Source organism: Ictidomys tridecemlineatus, chromosome 5, assembly GCF_052094955.1.
Source record: "Ictidomys tridecemlineatus isolate mIctTri1 chromosome 5, mIctTri1.hap1, whole genome shotgun sequence".
NCBI lineage: Eukaryota > Metazoa > Chordata > Mammalia > Rodentia > Sciuridae > Ictidomys > Ictidomys tridecemlineatus.
The window spans coordinates 8,080,749-8,102,133 of record NC_135481.1 but is presented as its reverse complement, the minus strand read 5'-3'; the positions used below and the strand labels follow the sequence as shown (position 1 = coordinate 8,102,133).

The 21,385-nt window shown below is 36.6% G+C and overlaps 1 protein-coding gene across 14 annotated transcripts in view; it reads left to right on the top strand.

Annotated features, from left to right (window-relative positions):
* The first annotated feature begins 1,009 nt into the window (after window positions 1-1,009).
* The window catches only part of Scaper (S-phase cyclin A associated protein in the ER), a 438,325-nt gene continuing 417,949 nt past the window's right edge, over window positions 1,010-21,385 (top strand). For 9 of the 14 annotated variants that reach the window (XM_078049216.1, XM_078049214.1, XM_078049215.1 and 6 more), the window contains exons 1-2: window positions 1,015-1,110; window positions 18,710-18,776. In XM_078049216.1, the coding sequence (XP_077905342.1) occupies window positions 18,771-18,776 (6 nt within the window). In that variant the 5' untranslated portion in view covers window positions 1,015-1,110; window positions 18,710-18,770. Of the gene's footprint in view, window positions 1,111-13,593; window positions 13,647-16,471; window positions 16,553-18,709; window positions 18,777-21,385 lie in introns of all 14 variants that reach the window. The other 5 variants (XM_078049208.1, XM_078049210.1, XM_078049207.1 and 2 more) reach the window with 3 other exon arrangements.

Genomic DNA, 21,385 nt, shown 5'->3' with positions numbered 1-21,385 from the left:
TTGTTTAAATGCTTATGGGAATGAGAGGGGAAAGGAATATTGATGAGTAAGCCCCTGACCACCTTTTATGAAGTTGTAGTATGTTCTCTACTCCAACCCCCTTAATCTACTTATTTTGTTTACCTTAGTGCTTACCACTTTATCGTATAATTTATTATGTTTACATTTATTATTTTTACCCTGCTCCAAAAAGCCAGATTCCCCCCGCCCCCGGGGTCTTTAAAAAAAATTAATTCTAAGCACCCAGAGTAACATCTGACTTATAGTAGTGCCCTATAAACATTTGTTGAATAACTGAATGAGTTTTTAAGAAGACAAGAGGAGGGACACACATTGCCACCAACATGTCCTTTGCCTCCACAGCGCTTCTACAGTAACTGCCAGACACCAGGGCATCCCGCTGCTGCGGGAAAACAGGGCGAGCGAAGGATAGAGCTTGTGGGTCAACTGGATGAAAGTGGTGGGAAACATTCGATTGGTAATTTGCACAATCTCTTTTCTATGAACTCCAGAACTGTGGTTTAAATATGGTTAAATATGTTATTCATTCGCGTTATGCACTCTCCGAAGCAGATTAGACACATCTTGTTAGATTTTCGGTACTTGCAGCCTTCCACGCCTGGCACTCGGAGGGTCCGAATAGAGCTTTGCGCTGGGGGCTAAACCGTGCTCGCGTAGTCCCGTGTGCTTTTGTGAAGCACTTTCACTTGTACAGATTTTTGTGAGGCGGATTTCTAGGTCCTTAATCTGTGAACTGCGGTGATAAAGCAGGCGGAGGGAGGGGACTGAATCCGAGAAAGGAGGTTGTGTGGCCAAAAGCAGAGGTGGAAGCGCAATCTAGAGAAGGGAGCTGCTTTGGGGAAGCAACCGGGCGGGGGCCGCCAGCCACATTCACACCCCTCACTACCGCCAAGGAGCCCCAAACGCGCGAACAGGGCTGCGCCTGCGCGCCGGCCGGGCACAGAGCAGGGAGAGGCGAGGCCGCGGCTGGAGTCACGTGCTGCGACGGCCAGCCGCCCCGCCCCTTCAAGGCCTCCCCGCCCCGCCCCACCCCGCCCCTTTCTCGGCGGGACGCTCGGAGCCGCCCCGAACTGCGCAGGGCGGCCTGGGGTGAGTGTCCGCGAGGGGCGCGCGTCTCGCAGACCCGGGCGGGCCCCGGCGGGGGCTCGGGCCAGCTGGACGCGTTGCGGGGACCAAGGGGACAAAATGGCGGCGGGGTACACCCTTTCACCGCCTCCGCTCACCTGGGCGTGCTGGCGGAGCGGGCTGGGAGCGTTGCGGGGGGAGGGGAGCCGTGGCCTCTTGGGAGCGCCCTTGGGTCGGCTGAGGAGGCCTGGGGGCGGGTGGGCCGGGTCTGAGCCCGCTGGGCGGCTCCGCCCGGGGGCCAGGGACCTGGGACTGAGCACCACGCGGGTGGAGGGCTGCGTGGGAGGCTGCCTCACGGGGGTCGCTGTGGCAGCGCGTGTCGAGCCTTCTGGAATGCCCGAATTGCGAGGGGCCTGTGGAGGAGCATCCTTTCTCTGCCCTCCTTTGACAGATGATCGCTAACATCTCTCATTGTCAGCTGGGTTTACCTTGCTTTCCCTGCTCCGCTGATCTTAGCTCTGCAGGGGTGCAGGCGGGAATGGTCTCTCCATCTTACAAATGCTTACATTAGGCCTGAAGAGTTTAACCAAGGCCTCGCACCTGGGAGTGGTAGGACCCAGCCTCCTGCCTCTGCCCTTTCCCCAAATCTTCATTTGCGCCTTCCTTCCCACGTCGATTTCCAGTCGCGCTTAGGAACCTGGGTAGACTAGGAACCGGCTCCTGCGAGCGAAGGAATTGTTAGAAAGCAGGCAGAAAATCACTCCTCCAAGCAGCACCTGCTGCTGTCAAGCGGCACCCGCTGAGGCTGGGCTCCGCCTGCCTGAAAGCAGTTTCCTGTTGCTAGTGGATTATCTTTCTCCTTTGTGCCAAGTTATTGTTGATGAAAATAGCTATTTATTATAGTCATCTTATTGGATAGATGTAATTCCTTATTTGTATTGTAATTTAGTTTACAAGTCGATTTCGTTCACATAAACTTTACATAAACAATTTGAGGTCTCAGGAGGGAGAGGTGCTGTGCACATTTTATGAATGGGGAAACTGGGGCTCAAAGAGATTATTACTTGCTCTAGATCACCTGGTAGTGAGATCTGGCGTTAAGCTTTCTAAACTAAGGTTGATAATCTAACCAGTATCTCATTCTGGTGCTTTGTCTCTGAATTTTCTGTTCACAATGACTATTCCTCAAACTGTTGGGTGCAGATTGATTTATAACAAATATTGAAATAATTTGAAAACTATTATCTAAAGAATTAATATTTTTAAATAATTCAAGAGTTAAAAAATTTTTATTTTGGATCAAACCCTGGAACTCAGACATGAGTGATTCAGAAAGTTACCTTTGTGGGAGGAACTGTGATATGGTGGCTTTGAAGGCAGACCGATCTTAATTTCAATGCCAGTTGTACCACTCGACTTTTGGCAGATTAATTTTTCAGAGCCTTGGTTTTCTCATCTGTAAAATGGATAATGTCCACCTCATAAATTTGTTAATAGCAATAAACGAGTTCTCTGTAAAGTATTTAGAACTGCTTCTTGGTAAGCCCTTAATAAATGCTTGCTCTTTGCCTTTTTCCCTATTCCCTTGAGCTGCAGTTTTAAAAATTGGAAAGTCCAAGATCAGGATGCCTTCAAATTACATGTTTGATGATAGCCTGCTTTTTGGTTCATAGATGACACCGTCTACCTGTCTCCCTTCTGCCTATACAGGGGCATTTATTCCATTCTTGAGGGGACTACCCTCTTGACTTAATTACTTCCCAAACTTCTCACTTCCAGATACCATCACTGTGGGCTATTGGGACATCGCAGGAGGATCACAAGTTCCAGGCTGGCCTCAGCAGCTTAATATGACTGTCTCAAAAAGTACTGGGAATATAGCTCAGTGATAAAGTGCCCCTAGGTTCATTCCCCAGTGCTGAAAAACAAACACACCAATGACAACAAAATAAACTCATACCTTGGGAGCTAGAATTTCAACATATATGTTTTGAGGGGACATAAAGATTGAGACCATAGTAGTATTGTTAAACACTTGCCCTTTTGTTCAACAACCATGGGATCATAATCAGGGTTTCCCTACAAATGTGCTTATAAATAAGTAATTTTGATGATTGAGATCCCAGCGATAGTGTTTTATTTTATTTTATTTTTTAAAGAGAGAGTGAGAGAGGAGAGAGAGAGAGAGAGAGAGAGAGACAGAGAGAGAGAGAGAGAGAATTTTTAATATTTATTTTTTAGTTGCCAGACACAACATCTTTGTTGGTATGTGGTGCTGAGGATCGAACCTGGGCCGCACGCATGCCAGGGGAGCGCGCTACCACTTGAGCCACATCCCCAGCCCGCGATAGTGTTTTAGACAGATTTTAAAAATGTATTTCCTTTGTGTTTCATAGATATTTAAGAAATACCAAAAGATTGATTAGATAGTAAGATTTTGTTCATGCCCCATTTAACTCAGTAATGTTTTAAAGATCAGTAAGATGAAGGGACTTAAAATTCTTTTTTCACTTTCATACCTGACAACAAGCCAACCTGGCTTTAAAGGCGAAGCAAAAATCCTTTGGGAATTACATGTGAACATTCTTTAAACACTTAACCTGGCGTTATTGGAAAGTTTAACAGACTTCTCTCCAGTGGTGCAATCTGATATCCATTGTGGAATTGCCATTTTTGAAATTTTAGATGTGAAAACTAAAGATGGCTTATACAACAATAATTAAAATAAATAACAAAATTCTCTTTGCTGTTTTCTGCTGGAAGGTAATATTGTTCATAGCCATTTTTGGTTTTCATTGGTTGATAATAGGTCTTGTGGAATATAAACAGTGAAAAGACTTATAGTCCAGTAGTGGTGCCAGTCTTAAGAACGTATTAGAAGGAAATGTTCTCTATGACAAACACTAAAGTTATCTTGAAGTTTTGCTAAATAGTTGCTACATTTTAATGATTTCTTCCTAAGGCACAGTTTATTATATGTATTTTGAAAACATGCAAAAACAGTAGAATAATGAGCTGCTTTGGCTAATCTGTTTGAGCAGTTACTTGCCTGTGGACAATCTTGTCTTCTAAAATCTGCTTGCTGCCAAATTGTTTTAAAGTAGATCTCAGACTTCATATTTCACTTGTAAAGACTGCAATATGTTAGATCTGCTTTTGATTCAGAATAGAAAAAAGAGAGTTTTTGTATTTTCAATGGGGCATGCCACTTTAAAAAAAATTTTTTTTAGTTGTAAATGTTAGATGGACAGAATTTATTTATTTTTATATGGTGCTGAGGATCAAACCCAGTGCCTCACCCATGTCAGGCAAGTGTTCTACCACCAAGCTCTATCCCCAGCCCTGGAGCATGTTACTATTATGGGAGAAATTAAATACCTCTTGGTTGATATCAATGACAGTATATATAGAAGTAATTGCAAACCTCATTAATAACAAGGAGTTATGAAATGTCCATATTACTCTTCAAAATATTCATTTTTACCCTAATAAGCAAAACATGGAAAAGCAAAAATTATTCATAGTTTTTGAGTATAATTGTTGAAGTACCAGACTCAGAAAGGCAAATAGATTTTTTTAAGGGTAAGAAAAGTAAGTGATAGATTTTGTGAACATTGAAGGAGAACTCTGATTAAAGACTTTTTTTTTTTTTTTTTTTTTTTTTTACTTTTTGTCAGGTATTATTGAAACAATTCATAGATATGCTGTTCTAGCTTCAGCTGGTGATGGGCCTGTATTTTTTAAAAGTAATGCTGCCGGTGATTTTCTTACTACTTTGGGTTTGCCATTTATGCCTTGTCCTTTTACAACCTGTGTACTCAAACTCAGATGAAGAGAGGTGTGCTTTTCCTGGCACTCAAGCCCATTTTCACATTTTTATCTCTAGGGCTTTCAGTTATCTCCACAGACATTCTTTGTACTAAAAAGGGCAAGATAAGAACAGTGAGATTTTAGTTCATCCCTGGCAGTTCATCAGAAACCTTTTGCCTAGTGAATCTTAGTAATCATGTCTGCTCACTGATTTGTTTTAATTTTTTTTTTCTGCTCCATTTCTCTGCTTGGCAATTGTTTTGCTTCAACCAAGTTTCTTAAATTTCATTTATTTGAGTACCACTGTCAGTATTTTGCTATATTTATATATATTTTTTATTAACTGATAGTGTTACAAACTTAAGTACAAGTTGTCAATTTAAAGGAAAAAGCTATGTAAATAATAACATGAGTGATACTTAATTATGGTAAATATGAAGAAAGTAACTGAAATTTTTAATTAGGACATAGGTTTCTTTTCCTTTTTATTTTAAAAACAACTTTGTTGAGATATATTTCATGTACCATAAAGTCCACCTATGTACCCAAACTCAGATGAAGAGAGGTGTCCCTTTTATATATATATATGTGTATATATATATATACACATATATATATATAAATTTTTTTTAGTTGTATGTGGACACAATACCTTTATTTTATCTTTATATGGTGCTGAGGATCAAACCCAGTGCCTTACATGTGCTAGGTGAGTGCTCCACCGCTGAGCCACAACCCCAGCCCTGACTTTAGTGGTTTTTTAATGTACTCACAGATTTGTGTATCTGTTACCACAATAAATATTATTTTTAATTTAAAAATATTTATTTTTTAGTTGTAGTTGGTTGGACACATACCTTTATTTCTATGTGTTGCTGAGGATCGAACCCAGGGCCTTGCACGTGCTAGGCAGGCCCTCTACTGCTGAGCCACAACCCCAGCCCCTAATTTTATTTATATATATATATATATATATATATATATATATATATATATATATATTTGTAGTTGGACACAATAACTTTATTTAAATGTGGTGCTGAGGATCAAACCTAGCGTGTCACACAGGCTAGGTGAGCATTCTACCGCTGAGCCACAACCCCAGTCCCCCCACAGTAAATCTTTTTTTTTTTTTTTTTTTTTAAAGAGAGTGAGAGAGGAGAGAGAGAGAGAGAATTTTTAATATTTATTTTTTAGTTCTTGGCGGACACAACATCTTTGTTGGTATGTGGTGCTGAGGATCCAACCCAGGCCGCACGCATGCCAGGCGAGCGCGCTACCGCTTGAGCCACATCCCCAGCCCCTCCCCACAGTAAATCTTAGAATATTTTCAACACTCCAATGTGAAATCCCATAACTATTAGCATTTCTTCCCCCTTTCTGGTCCCTATCCTCCCCCATCTTATTTTCTGACCCAGCCCTAATCTGTTTTTTGACTCTATATTTTCTATTTAGGACATACCACTTAATGGAATCTCATAATATGTGGTCTTTTATGTCTGGCCTTTTGTGTTTGGCATATTGTTTTCAAGGTTCATCCATACGGTAGTACATATCAGGAGTTCATTCCTTTTTATCACTGAATAGTATTCCATTGTGAGGGTATACCACATTTTATTTGTCCATTCATCAGTTGATGGATACCTGATTGTTTCTGTTTTTGGGTATTATGAACAATGCTGGCATGAACATTCTTGTCCAAGTGTTTTTTTTTTCTCTTTAGTTATACATGATAGTAGAATCTATTTTGACATAGACACATGGAATATAACTTCCCATTCTCGTGGTTATCTCATACAAGTAATTGTCTGGACTTACGTTTTCATTTCTCATGAGTGTACACTTAGGAGTGAAATTGTTGGATTTCATTGTAGCTTTGTGCATAACTTTGTGAGGAACTGTCAGAAGGTTTATTAAGTCAACTGTAGCATTTTATATTCTCACAGCAGTGTGTGAAGAGGATTCTAGTTTTTCTACATTCTCTCCAGCACTCGTTTTGTCTTTTTGACCATTGACTTATTGGTGAGTGTGTAGTTTCTTTTTCCAAGCATGATATCTGTGGTATTTGTTTTGTTGTGTGTATCAACAGTTGATTTCTATTGGTGAATAGCATTATATGGATATACTACAATTTGAAAATGTATTTTTCTGTTGATGGATATTTTGAGTTTCTAGTTTTTTTTTTTCCTTTTTTATGGTACTGGAAATTGAACCCATGGCCTCATGCAGGCTAGGCAAACACTCTGCCACTGAGCTCTGTCCCCATTTCTCTATTTTTTTATTTTTGTTTTTGTTGTTAATTTTGATACAGGCTTTTGTTAAATTTCCTAGGTGGCCTTGAACTTGCAATCCTCCTTCCTTGGCCTTCAAATAGCCAGGATTTTAGGTGTGTACCACCACATGCAGCTTTGTTTTGTACTATTTTGAATGAAACTGCTGTGAATATTTATATATAGGTCTTTGTGTGAAAAATATGTTTTTATTTCTCTGGGTAAATACCTAATTTCATTCATTTTTATAGGTGAGAATACTGTTACTTAGAAGTTAGATGAAAATTTCAAGATTATGTAGCAAGTGATTTGGTTGATTCCAATGATGATTTATACTCTTTCCACTATAAATTTTTCCCCAACTTTTTTCTTTTTTTCTGGTACTGGGGATTGAACTCAGAGGCACTCAATCACTGAATATTTCCCCAACTTTTAGAGGGAAAGAATACACATAGAGTTGATTGGGAGTCCAGGTGAAGATCTCTGTCAGCTGGGATGTAAGGGTAGGCTTCATGGCTTCCGGTGGAGTACTTGCCTTGCACTTGCAGGCTTGGCTTCAATTCCTTGTGCTACTTAAAAAAAAAAAAAAAAAGGCAGGTTTCATGAAGATTACTTTTGAGCTAGCTTTCAAGAGTTGGTAGACTTTGAATATATAGCTAGTGGAAAGAAAGTAATAAGGAGGGCAAAAATTCTATAGCAAGGGCTGTGTATGATCATTAGTAAGTATTTAATTAATACCTGCTCAGTGCTAGGCATTGTTCTATGTTCTGGGGCTATACTGGTAACAAAATCAGTAAGCATCATTGAGCTTACTTTCTTGTAGGAGGAGACAGTACCATCAATAAATATATAATGTAAGGGAAGATGGAAAATAGATGAGGTGTCAGTCCCCCCAGTTGTATTAAGGTATAAATGACAACAGTTATATGTATCTATAGTACATTTTATAGGAATATATATGGCTGTGAAATCATTAAATCAAGCTAATTAGCTTCAGTTACCACACAGACCTTTTTTTTTGTGGTGAGAACATTTAAGATCTAATCTCTTAGCAATTTAAAATTATACAATATATTATTAGTTACAATCTCCGTGCTGTACTATAGACTTCTAGAATTCATTGATCCTGTCTTAACTGAAACATGCCATTTAATCATTTAAATTTAACCATTTAACCAGGATCTCCCTATTTCTCCATCTCCTCCCCCAGTACCTAGTCACTACCATTCTACTTTCTGTGTCTATGAGTTTATTTATTTTTTTAAAGATCTATATGTAAGTGAGATCATATACAGTGTTTATTTTTCTGTGTCTGGCTTATTTCACCGAGTAATATCTTCCATATTCATCTGCATTGTTAGAAATAGTGATTTCCTTCATTTTATGGTTAAATAGTATTCCATGCATGTATTCATTCATTGATGATCTTATATCTTGGATTTGTGAATGATGCTGACACGAACATGGCATTTTTAGATTATCTCTTTGACATATGGATTTCATTTCCTTTGGATATTGTTCTAGTCAGTTTTTCACTGCTGTGACTAAAAAAACCTGACCAGAACAACTATAGGAGTTAATTGAGGGCTCATGGTTACAGAGGTGTCAGTCCACAGACAGCTGGCTCCATTCCTCAGGGCTCAAATGAGGTTGAATATCTTGGTGGAAGAGTGTAGTAGAGGGAAGTGGCTCATATGACGACGAGGAAGCAGAGAGAGACTTTACTTGCCAGATATAAAATATATATCATATCCCAAAAGCATGGCCCCAGAGACCCACCTCTCCCAGCTGCACTCTACCTGCCTTCAGTTACCATTCAGCTAATCCCATCAGGAGATTAATTCCCCAATTAGGTTAAGACTTTCATAACCCAATCACTTCTCTTCCAGACCTTCTTGCATTGTCTCACATGTGAGCTTTTGGGGACATCTCACATCCAACCCATAACAGATATATACCCAGAAGTGGGATTGCTGGATGATATGGTCATTTTATTTTTAATGTTTTGAAGAACTTTGTACTGTTTTTCATAAAGGCTGTGCTCTATTACATTCCTACCAGTGGTGTACAAATTTGTTTTCTCCACATCCTTGCCATTATTTTTTTTATCTTTTTGATGATAGCCATTCTAACAGGTGTGGAGTGAGATGTCATTATGGTTTTAATTTGCATTTCCCTGATTATTAATGATATTGAGCATTTTTCATATACCTGTTGGCTACTTGAGTGTCTTCCTTTTGGCACCATCTATTCAGGTCCTTTGCCATCTTTTAATTTTTTTTTTGTAGTTTGTAGATGGACAGAATGCCTTTATTTGTTTATTTTTATGTGGTGCTAAAGATTGAGCCCAATGCCTCACACATGCTAGGCAAGTGCTCTGCCACTGAGCTATAGCACCAACCCTCCTTTGCCCATCTTTTAATTTGGTTATTTGCTTTCTTAGTGTTGAGTTTTTGAGTTTCTTGTCTATTTTGGATATTAACCCTTATCAGAAGTATGGTTTGTAGATATTTTGTCATGCTCTGTAGGTCAGTTTTTTGCTCTGTTTTCTTTGCACGAGCTTTTTAGTTTTATTCAATCCTATTTGTCAACTTTTGTTATCTGTGCTTTTGGGGTCATACCCCCCAAAATTATTGTCAGGAAGCTTTTCTGTTATGCTTTTTTCCATAAATTTCATAGCTATGAGCCTCACATTTCAGTCTTTTGATCTATTTTGAGTAGATGTTTGTGTATAGTGACAGATAGATACTTGCATATTCCAGCACTATACATTAAAGAGACTCTTTTCTCCAGTGTTGATTCCTTTGTTGAAAATCTAGATATGTGAATTTATTCTGGGTTCTACTTTCTGTTTCATTGGGTTATGTCCGTTTTTATGCCAGTACCATGCTTTTTTGGTTACTTTACATATTTATAGTATGTTTTGAAGTCATGCATTGTGTGTGATGACTCTAGCTTTGTTTATTTTGCTGAGGATAGCTTTGGATGTTTGAAAATTTTTGTGGTTCCATACAACTCTTAGGAGTGCTTTTTCTAATTCTGTAAATAATGTCCTTGATATTTTGATGGGAATTGCACCAAATCTATAAATCACTTTTGTTAGTCATAGGCATTTCAACAATTTTAATTCCTCCCATCCATGAATCTAGGATGTTTTTCCAGTTTTTTGTGTCCTGTTCAATTTCTTTCAATAATGTTTTGTAATGTTCATTGAAGAGATTAGTTACTTCCTTGGATAAATTCATTCCTAGGTACTTTTTTTTGGGTAGCTATTCTGATTGGGATTGCTTTTTTCATTTTTTTTCTCAGAAATTTTGTTATGATATATAAAATGCTGTTGGTTTTTTTTTGGGGGGGGCAAGTACTGGGGATTGAACTTAGGGGCACCCGACCACTGAGCCACATCCCCAGCCAGCCCTGTTTTCTATTTTATTTAGAGGCAGGGTCTCACTGAGTGCTTAGTGCTTCCCCATTGCTGAGGTTGGTTTTGAACTGTGATTCTTCTGTCTCAGCCTCCTAGCTGCTGAAGTTATAGGTGTGTGCCAATGTGCCTGGCTTGATTTTTGTATTATGCAATTTTACTGAATTTAGTATTTCTAACATTGCTTTTTGGTTGAGTCTTTAGGTTTTTTTTTATATGTAGGTTTTTCTAATATGTCTTCTACAAGTAGATAATTTGACTTATTCTTTTATGTTTGGATATCCTTTATTTAAACCTTTCCTTATTTCTCTGACAGAGTTCCAATACTATGTTGAATAAGAGTAGTGAAAGTAGATATCTTTGTCTTGTTCCTGATATTTGAAGAAATGATTTCAGTCTTTCCCCCATTCAGTCTGATGTTGGCTATGGATTTTTCATATGTAGCCTTTATTGAGTGGTCTATATCTAATTTGTTGAAGATTTTTACATGGAACAATGTTGGATTTTATTACACGTTTTTCTATATTTATTGAGAAATTCAAATGATTTTTGCCCCTCATTCTGTGGATATGAAACTATGTTTACTGTGTTCAATCTTGCATCTCTGGGATAAATCCTACTTGATCTTGTGGTGTAATCTTTTTAATGTGCTATTGGATTCAGTTTGCTGGTGTTTTGTTGAGAATTTTTGCATTTATGTTTGTCAGGGAATTGGTCTGTAGTTTTCTATTTTTGTTTTGTCCATGTTTGGTTTTGGTATCAGAAATTCTTATCTCATAGAATGATTGGAAGAATTCTTACTCTGAAGTTTTTGGAGTAGTTTGAGAAGAATTAGTGGTAGTCCTCCTCAAAAGTTGGATAAAATTCAGCAGTGAAGCCCTCTAGTCGTGGGCTTTTCTTTGTTGGGATACTTTCAATTATCAATATAATTTTTGTTATTCATTATTGGTTCATTAGGTTTTCTGTGTCCTCATGGTTCAATTTTGGCGTGTTATATATATTCAGACGTTGATTTCACCACTTCTAGTTTTTCCAAGTTGTTAATAATAGTCTCTAATGATCTTTTGTATTTTCTGTGGTATAGGTTGTAATACCAATCTGATTTTATTTATTTGAGCCTTTTTTCTTGGTTAGTCTGGCTGAAGGTTTGCCTATTTTTTTCATCTTTACAAAATATCAGCACTATTTCATTGGTCTTTTACATTTTTTAAAAGTCTCTATTTTTTGCTCTGATGTTTGATATTTCCTGACTTTGACTAATTTTGGGTTTGGTTTGTTCTTCTAGTTCCTTGAGTTGCATTATTAGGTAGGAATTATTTGGAATCTTTCTTTTTTAATGAAGGTGTTGATTGCTATAATTTTTCTCTTAGTATTGCTTTTGCTGTATCCCATGGATTTGCTATGTTATGTTTTCATTGTTATTCATTTCAAGAAAAATTTTAAATTTTTCTTTTGATTCTTCATTGACCCATTGGTTGTTTAAGAGCATAGTGTTTAATTTCCAAATATTTATATAATTTCTAGAATACCTCTTGTTGACGTCTAGCTTTATTCCATTGTGGTTAGAGAACATGTGTGATGTGATTTGGATTTTAAACAATTTGTGAGGCTTGTTTTGTGGCTTAACATGTGGTGTGAAATATGTAGCTATAATCCAGGTAGACAGAGTCCCAAGATGGAACTGTGCAGCAGGATCTTGAATGGGTGAGAGCACAACATGGTTTGGACTTGTCCTCTGGGGCAGTACAGTAATATAGGTAATCCAGAAGCTACCAGACAAGATTCAGGGTCTGTGAGGGCCATAGGCTTTTCCAGCAGTAGATGCTTTAGGGAATCCACCGAGGCCTCCTGCTTACCCATTCCCCACTCATTGTTGATTTCCATTTGTTGTATGTTTTAGAATCAGTAGTTTGATGCCTCCAATTTATTCTTTTTTGTTTAAGATTCTTTCACTGTTTAGGGTCTTTTGTGGCTCCATACAGATTTTAGAATTTTTTCCCCTTTTTTGTGACATTGAAATTTTGATAGGGATTACATTGAATCTGTAGACCATTTTGGGTAGTATGGATATTTTAACAATGTTAGTTTTTCTATTCCATAAACATGGGATATCTTTCCATTTATTTGTTGTTTTCAATATATCTCATCAGTATTTTATAGTTTTCAGCATAGGGATCTTTTACTTCTTTGGTTAGATTTATTCGTATTTTCATTGTTTTTTGATGCTATTGAAATGGAATTGTGGTTTTGATTTCTTTTTTGGATAGTTCATTGTTAATATATAGTAATAGTGTTAGTAAACACTTGATTTTTTTGTATATTGATTTTGTGTCTTGCAACTTTTCTGAATGTATTTGTTCTAACAGTTTTTTTGGTAGAGTCTTTAGTGTTTTCTATATATAACTACACGTACACTCACACACTCTTCATCTTCAGATATGGTTTTACTTTTTTCCAGTGTGAATGCTGCTGTTTTTTTCCCCCATTAACTAATTGCTCTGGCTAGGATTTCTATATTGAATAGATTTGGTGAGAGTGGGCATCTTTGTCTTGCTCTTGATCTTTGAGGAAATCTGTTTAGTTTTTCACTTAAGATGTTTAACTGTGGGCTTATCCTAATATGACCTTTATTATATTGTGATTCATTCCTTTGATACTTAAATTTTTGAGAGTTTTTATCAAAGTATGTTGAATTTTGTTAAATGTTTTTTTCTGCATTTACTCATATGATCATAAGATTTTGTCCTTTATTTTGTTAATATGGTATATCATATTTATTGACTTAAGTGTGTTGAAATATTGTTGAATCCCCGGATAAATCCCACTCCATGACTTCTGTTTCTTTTTTTTTTTTCCAACTAGTTTTACTAGAGGTTTGTTGAGTGTTTTTTTTTCTTCTTAATATATGTAGGTGGACACAACACCTTTATTTTATTTTTTTTTAAAAGAGAGAGAAATTTTTTTTGAGAGAGAGAATTTTAAAAATATGTATTTATCTTTTTTTAGTTTTCGGCCGACACAACATCCCTGTTTGTATGTGGTGCTGAGGATCAAACCAGGCGAGTGCGCTACCGCTTGAGCCACATCCCCAGCCCCAAGAAAGATAATTTTTAAAAAATTTTTTAGTATTTATTTTTTAGTTTTTGGTGGACACAACATCTTTATTTTTTTTTATTTTTATGTGGTGCTGAGGATCAAACCCAGAGCCCTGCGCATGCTAGGCAAGTGCACTACCGCTTGAGCCACATCACCAGCCCCCCTTTATTTTATTTTTATGTGGTGCTGAGGACCGAACCCAGTGCTTTGTGCAAGCTAGCTGAGTGCTCTACCATTGAGCCACAGCCCTAGCCCCCTTGTTGAGCGTTTTTGAATCTGCATTCATTAGGGATATTGGCCTGTAATTTTATATTTTGTAATGCCCAAATCTGACTTTGTTATTACACTAATGCTGGCCTCATAAAACAAGTTTGGAAGTTCCCTCCTCTTTATTGAAAGGAGTTTGAAAACATTCTTTAAATGTTTGGTAGAATTTAGCATTGACGCCAGTGTGATCCTGAGCTCTTCTTTGTTGAGGTTTTTCTTTCTTTTTTCTTTTTCTCTGATGCTTGGGATTGAAACCAGGGTCTTGTACATGCTATGCAAGTTCTCTATGACTGAGCTATATCCCAGCCTGAGATTTTTTTTTCCTGACCCCCCACCCCCTAATACTGGGAATTGAACACAGTGGTGCTCCACCACTGAACAGTATCCCCTGTGAGGGCCCCCTCCCACACTTTTTTTTCCCTAAAACTTGTGATCCTTCTGCTTCAGCCTCCCCAGTCAGTAGTATTATAGGCATGTGCCATTATACTCAGCTGCAGCCTGAGTTTTTAAACTACTGATTTAGTCTCTCTTGTTATGGTAAATTTTCCTTCTTCTTCTTGTTTTTTTTTTTAAGAGAGAGAGAGGATTTTTTTCATATTTATTTTATTTTATTTTTTTAGTTTTCGGTGGACATAACATCTTTATTTTATTTTTATGTGGTGCTGAGGATCGAACCCAACGCCCTGCGCATGCCAGGCGAGTGCCATACCGCTTGAGCCACATCCCCAGGTCTTTTTATTTTTTTAAAAATATTTTTTAGTTGACAATGGGTTTTATTTTATTTATTTATATTTGGTGCTGAGAATCGAACCCAGTGCCTCACACATGCTAGGCAAGCGCTCTACCACTAAGCCACAACTTCAGCTCCTAAATTTTTCTTCATGATATATACTTGGCATGTTGTGTTCATCTCAGAATTTATCTAAGTTATTCATTTTATTGGTATATCATTGTTCATAGTAGTCTCTTCTAATCCTTTGTATTTCTGTGGTATCAGTTGTAGTGTCTCTCATTTATAATTTTGCTTATTTGATTCTTTTTTCTTTTTTTTTTTTTTGGTACTGGGGATTGAATTCAGAGGCATTTGACTACTGAGCCGTATCCCCAGCCATGTTTTGTATTTTATTTAGAGACAGGGTCTTGCTGAGTTACTTAGCACCTTGCCATTGCTGAGGCTGGCTTTGAACCCGCTATTCTCGTGTCTCAGCCTTCCTAGCCACTGGGATTACAGGTGTGCGCTCCTGCTTGTGGCTGATTATTTTGTTTTCTTAGTCTAGCTAAAGGGTTTTCAATTTTGTGTATCTTAAAACAAAAAACAACTTTCAAAATCATTGATCTTTCTCTTGTTTTTCTATGATCTGTTTAATTGATTTCTACTCTGATGTTTATTATTTCCTTCTTTCTGCTCACTGTGGGTTTATTTTATTCTTGTTCTAGTTCCTTGAGTTGTAAAATTAGATACTTGATATTTCTTATATATGTGTGCGTGTGTGTTTGTATATGCATATATTCACAAGTTGTAGATGGACATAGTATCTTTTTAAAAATATTTTTTATTTTTTAGTTGTAGTTAGACACAATACCTTTATTTCACTTATTTATTTTTATGTGGTGCTGAGGATCGAACCCAGGATCTTGCACGTGCGAGGCGAACGCTCTACCGCTGAGCCACAACCCCAGCCCAGTATCTTTATTTTATTTATCTTTTTATGTGGTGCTGAGGATCTAACCCAGGGCTTCACATGTGGTGGGCAAGCAATTCATAACTGAGCTACAACCCCAGCCCCTCTTTTTCTTTCTTTTTTTTAATATTTGTTTTTTTAATTTTATTTTTATGTGGTGCTGAGGAACTAGCCCATTGCCTTACAGGTACTAGACAAGTGCTCTACTGCTGAGCCACAACCTCAGACCCCTGTTATTTCTTAATATAGGCATTTTGCTGTAAAATCCCTTTTAAAGCTGTATTTGTTGTATCCCTTATGTTTTGGTCTATTTTTATTTCATTTGCCTCAAAATATTTAAGCATTTTTTCTTTTGAATTCTTCTTTGACCCATTGATTGTTGAGGAGTATTATTTTCACATATTTGTGAATTTTCAATTTTCTTCCTGTTATTGATTTCTAGTTTCATACCAGAGTGGCCATAAAAAAATTTAATATCTTGCAAATCTTCTTGAATTTGTTAAGATTTATTTTGTGGCCTAACATGGTCTATCCTAGGGAATGTGCCATTTTTGCTTGACAATAATGTGTATTCTGCTGTTTCAAGTGGAATATTTTGCATTTGTTTGTTAGGTTCTTTTGGTTTATAGTATTGTTCAAGTTCATTGTTACCTTTTTGATTTTTATACCTGATCTAACCTTGTTTAAAATAGGATATTGAAACCCCCTACTGTTATTGTTGTAATGTTCTCCTCAATTATGTTAATTTTTTCCTGTATCTTCAGGTGCTCTGATTTTGGACTTATATTTATAATTGTTATGTACTCTTGATTAATTGACTTCTTTTTTTCATTTTTTAGTTGTAGATGGACACCATATTTTTATTTATTTATTTATTTTTATGTGATGTTGAGGATCAAATCCAGGATCAAACATTCGAGGTGAGCGCTCTACTGCTCAGCCATAACCACAGCCCTGATTAATTGACTTCTTTATCATTATATGTTGACCTTTTTGTAGCAATTGTTGGCTTAAAGTCTTTTTTGTCTGATGAAAGTAGCTACCTTTGCTTTCTTTTGGTTACCATTGGCATGGATAACTTTTTCTATCCCTTTGCTTTCAGCCTTATGTGTGTTCTGAAAGCTAGTCTCTTATAGCAAGCATGTCATTGGATCTTTAAAAAAAAATCCATTTAGTTATTCTATGTCTTTTGTTTAAGGAATTTAATCCACTTACACTTAAAAGTAATTACAATCAGGAAAGGACTTACTACCATTTGGTAATTGTTTTCTGACAGTTTTGTAGTTTCTGTTAAATTCTTCCTCTCTTGATGTCTTCTTTTGTGATTTGATTATTTTTGCTGTGTATGCTTTGATATTTTTGTCTATCTACTACATTTTTTCTTGTGGTTGCCATGAGGTTACATGAAACATCTTATAGTTATTAGCGTATTTTAAGAGTGATAACAGCTTAACTTAAATTACACATGAAAACAATATTGTAACTTCTCACTTCACATTTTATGTTAGTGATATCACAAATTATATTTCTTATACATTGTGTATTCATTACTAATTACTGGAGTTACACTTTATTTTTTGTTCATTTATTTAGAGACAGGGTCTTGATATGTTGTCCAGGCTGGCCTTGAACTTCTGGGCTGAAGTGATTTTCTATCTCAGCTGCCCAAGAAGCTGGAACCAAGGGTGTATGTCACTCTACCTGGCTTATTGTTTTTATTTTTTATTACTATTTTTGTGATACAGGGGTTAAACTCAGGGCTTTCAAATTCTAGGCAAGCAGTGAGCTACATCTGCAACCTTTTTTTAATCAAGACAAGGTCTCTTTAAGTAGCCCAATCTGGCTTCAAGCTTGGGATCCTCCTGCCTCAACCTTCCTAGTTGTTTGAATTACAGGCATGAACCACCATGCCAGGCTTAACTTACAGTTATTTTTAGTCCTTCCTTCCTTCCTTCCTTCCTTCCTTCCTTCCTTCCTTCCTTCCTTCCTTCCTTCCTTCCTTCCTTTCTTCCTTCTTTCTTTCGTTTTGTTTAATATTTACTTTTTAGCTTTTTGTTTAATATTTACTCCTCTTTAGTACATTTTTCTAGTAGTGATGTGCTCCTGTAGCTTTTGTTGGTCTGGAAGCATTGCAATTTTGAAGTTACTTGTAAAGGCCTCACTGAAAAATGACTTTTGTGCGAAGACAGTAAATGTTGAGTATTCCAGATAGGGGTCCAACAGATATAAATATCCCTGAGGTTACAGTGTGTCTCGCATGTTAGGGAGCATAAAGAGGACACTGTGGGACTGGGGTTGTGGCTCAGTGGTAGAGCACTTGCCTAGCATGTGAAGCACTGGGTTCCATCCTCAGCACCATATAGAAAGATAAATAAAATAAAATTACTATGTCCATCCACAACTAAAAATATTTTTAAAAAAGAGGGCAGTGTAATTAGAATGGAATGAATATGAGGAAGGGGAGGTAAGGGAAGAGAGAAAATTTAACATGTGGTAGGCTACTCTGAAGACTTATTTTTTACTTTGAGATGAAGAGTATGTATGATTCTATGTATCAGAGTACATCTCACACAATAGAAATAAATATTATTTCATGAAGCCTTTCTTTCAGTGAAATATATGTGAGTTGGATTAAAATGTAAATGTGTGTGTGTGTGTGTTTTGTGTGTTTATTAGTTGAAAAAAGCTTGATGCAGGAGAGTGATATTGGCCAAATTATGTTGTTATATTGTTTGCATATATGAATATGTAACAACAAACCCCACCATTATGTACAACAATTAAGCACCAGTAAAAAAAAATGTGGGGAAAAAATTTGATGCCTTTGTGTTAGGATATCTATGCTACTCATGTAATTAACCCTGTTTCTTTACCATTTTATATTTTAGAGAGCATAGGTACTGTTCAGTGTGGAGTACTTAAAGCCTGCTATATTATATCCTAACAGGCATTGAAAAGGAACAGTTTTATTGTGTTTAAGTAATAAAACCTGTGGAGATAAGATTTGTATCTTTTTATGAATACATATGATTTTCTAATAATGTTATGACTAAAGGCATACATATATTTTATTATAGGAGTCATACCCCATGGGTTTATGTATTAAATGATCTTCTTGGCACAGAAGAGAATTAAAGAATGATGGTAAGTGATCAAATTCTCTTAAGCATTAACCTTAATGTTGTTTCCTTTCTTTTTTCCCCACTTCCTGCCATCTATTTTTCATTTATTAATAAATCTTCTTTGGATTGGGGTTGTAGCCCAGTCATAGAGAGCACTTGCCTAGTATGTATGAGGCACTAGATTTGATTCTCAGCACCACATATATAAAAAAAAGTCCATCAATAACAAAAAAATCTTTAGATTTAATATTTGTTTTTAAATTTAATATCTGTTTAAATTTAATATTTTTAAATTTAATAGCAATGGAACCATTGCTATTCTCTAGGCTTTCCCCTAACACTTGGTAGGAGTATAGACAGCTTATTCCATGTTTTAATATTGAAGTTACAAATCAGCTCATTTCTACTGCCTGGCCTGCTTTCTTACGCAGCTACATCTTTTGGAACCATGCTCCTCTTCCTGGGGCAGGCAGGACAGTTAGGCCAGTATAGTTCCTGAATCTGGGTTGAGGAGCAATGCGGTTGAACTCCCCAGAGAAATGAGGCAAACAAGTTCCCATCATGCACACTTTACTTTTCCAATTCAAGATTTTCAGGCAGTTCTAAGTATCCACTTCCTCCTGAAGAGGGAATGTTATATGTAGAATACATAGCCTTGGGGAGACACAGGGTGGCCAAACTTAAACAAAACTAGATATTCTTACTCTGGTTTACCCAACTAGAGGCTGTGATTTGCCCTTCTTTTCCTCCATTGTCTGACCTGGAGGACCCAGTTCGTTTTGCAATTTCTCTTTATGTAATTAATTACTGATTATGTTTGGGTTTTAATGTGTTTTGATAGGTGGAAACTTTTTAAGTGTGGGGCTCAGAGCAGAGCTCTCTCTTCTGGATATAAGGGCAATAGTGCATTTATCTATGTCTTTCTATCTCATCCTTCCTGGCTCCCCACCAGTTCTAAGAGTTTGATCTTTTGTGTCTGTAGTTTAGGGTTATTTTCCTGCTATATCCTGAGAATTTCCTACAATGAGGATAATTTGGTCATAAACTATTTTTATTTGTCTTTGAATTGTTTGAAAGTATTTGAAGTCAACATATTCCTTAAGCCTTAAATACTTAAGTGTGTATTTCCTAAGAACAAGCACATTCTCTTTTATGACCACAATTTGGTTATTGAAATCAGGAAATTTAATATTCATACAATATTATTATATAGTCCACAGCACATATTGCAAGCTTGTCATTATCTCAATGTCTGTTATAGTTATTTTTATCTTGATGGTGAAAAGTCTTTGATCTCCTTTAATCTGGAAAAATTTTCAGCCATTTTTGTCTTTATTGACTATACTGTTTTTAAGAGTACCAGACCATTATTTTGAAGAATTTCCCTCAATTTAGATGATGTTTCATCATGATTAGATTCAGCTTTTACATTCTTGGCAGACTATCCCATGAATAATGATGTGTTCTTGTGTATGAGATTAGGAGGTTTATGATGCAAATGCATCCTACTTTGATCACTTGGTTAATATATTGATAGTCTTTTCTACCTTGAAGTTTCTGTTTTCTCCTTTGAAATTGGTAATTGGGAGAAATACTTTCTAGCTGTATAATATCCTATATCTTATCACATTGTCACTAGTTTTAGAATTCATTGATGATAACATTTATTAAACTTTTGTATTGTTTTCAATTATTTATCTGTGTGAATTTCTGTCTGGATTCAGGTTTTTAAAATTTTACTTAATGTTGAACATTAAAGAAAGAAATTGAAGAAAACCTCAGAAGATGGAAAGATCTCCCATGCTCCTGGATAGGCAGAATTAATATTGTCAAAATGGCCATACTACCAAAAGCATTACACAGATTTAATGCAATTCCAATTAAAATCCCAATGACAGTCTTCATAGAAATAGAATTTGTAAATTCTATTTACAATATAAATAAATATATATCATGAAATTTATTTGGAAAAATAAGAGACCCAGAATAGCAAAAGCAGTCAATCCTTAGCAAGAAAAGTGAAACAGGAGGCATCACAATACCAGAACTTAAACTGTACTACAGAGCTATAGTAATAAAACGGCATGGTATTGGCACCAAAACAGACTTGTAGACCAGTGGTACAGAATACAGGACACAGAGACAAACCCATATAAAAATGGTTATGTCATACATGCAAAAAACATTCACTGGAGAAAAGATAGCCATTCAACAAATGGTGCTGGCAGAACTGGAAATCTATATGTAGCAAAATGAAATTAAACCTCTCTCTCTCACCCTGCAGAAAAATCAACTCAGAGTGGATCAAAGACTTAATTAGGCACTAGAGCAGAGACCCTACACCTAATAGAAGAAAAAATAGGTCCAAATCTTCACCATGTTGGCCTAGGATCTGACTTCCTTAACAAGATTCCTAAAGTGCAAAAAGTAAAATCAAGAATTAATAAATGGGATGGATTCAAATTAAAAAGCTTCTCAGCAAAGGAAACAATAAAGTGAGGAGAGAGCCTACAGTTTGGGAGAAAATCTTTACCACATGCACCTCCAATAAAGCATTAATCTCTAGGATATATAAAGAACTCAAAAAACTTAATACCAACCCCCCCCAAATAACCCAATCAATAAATGGGC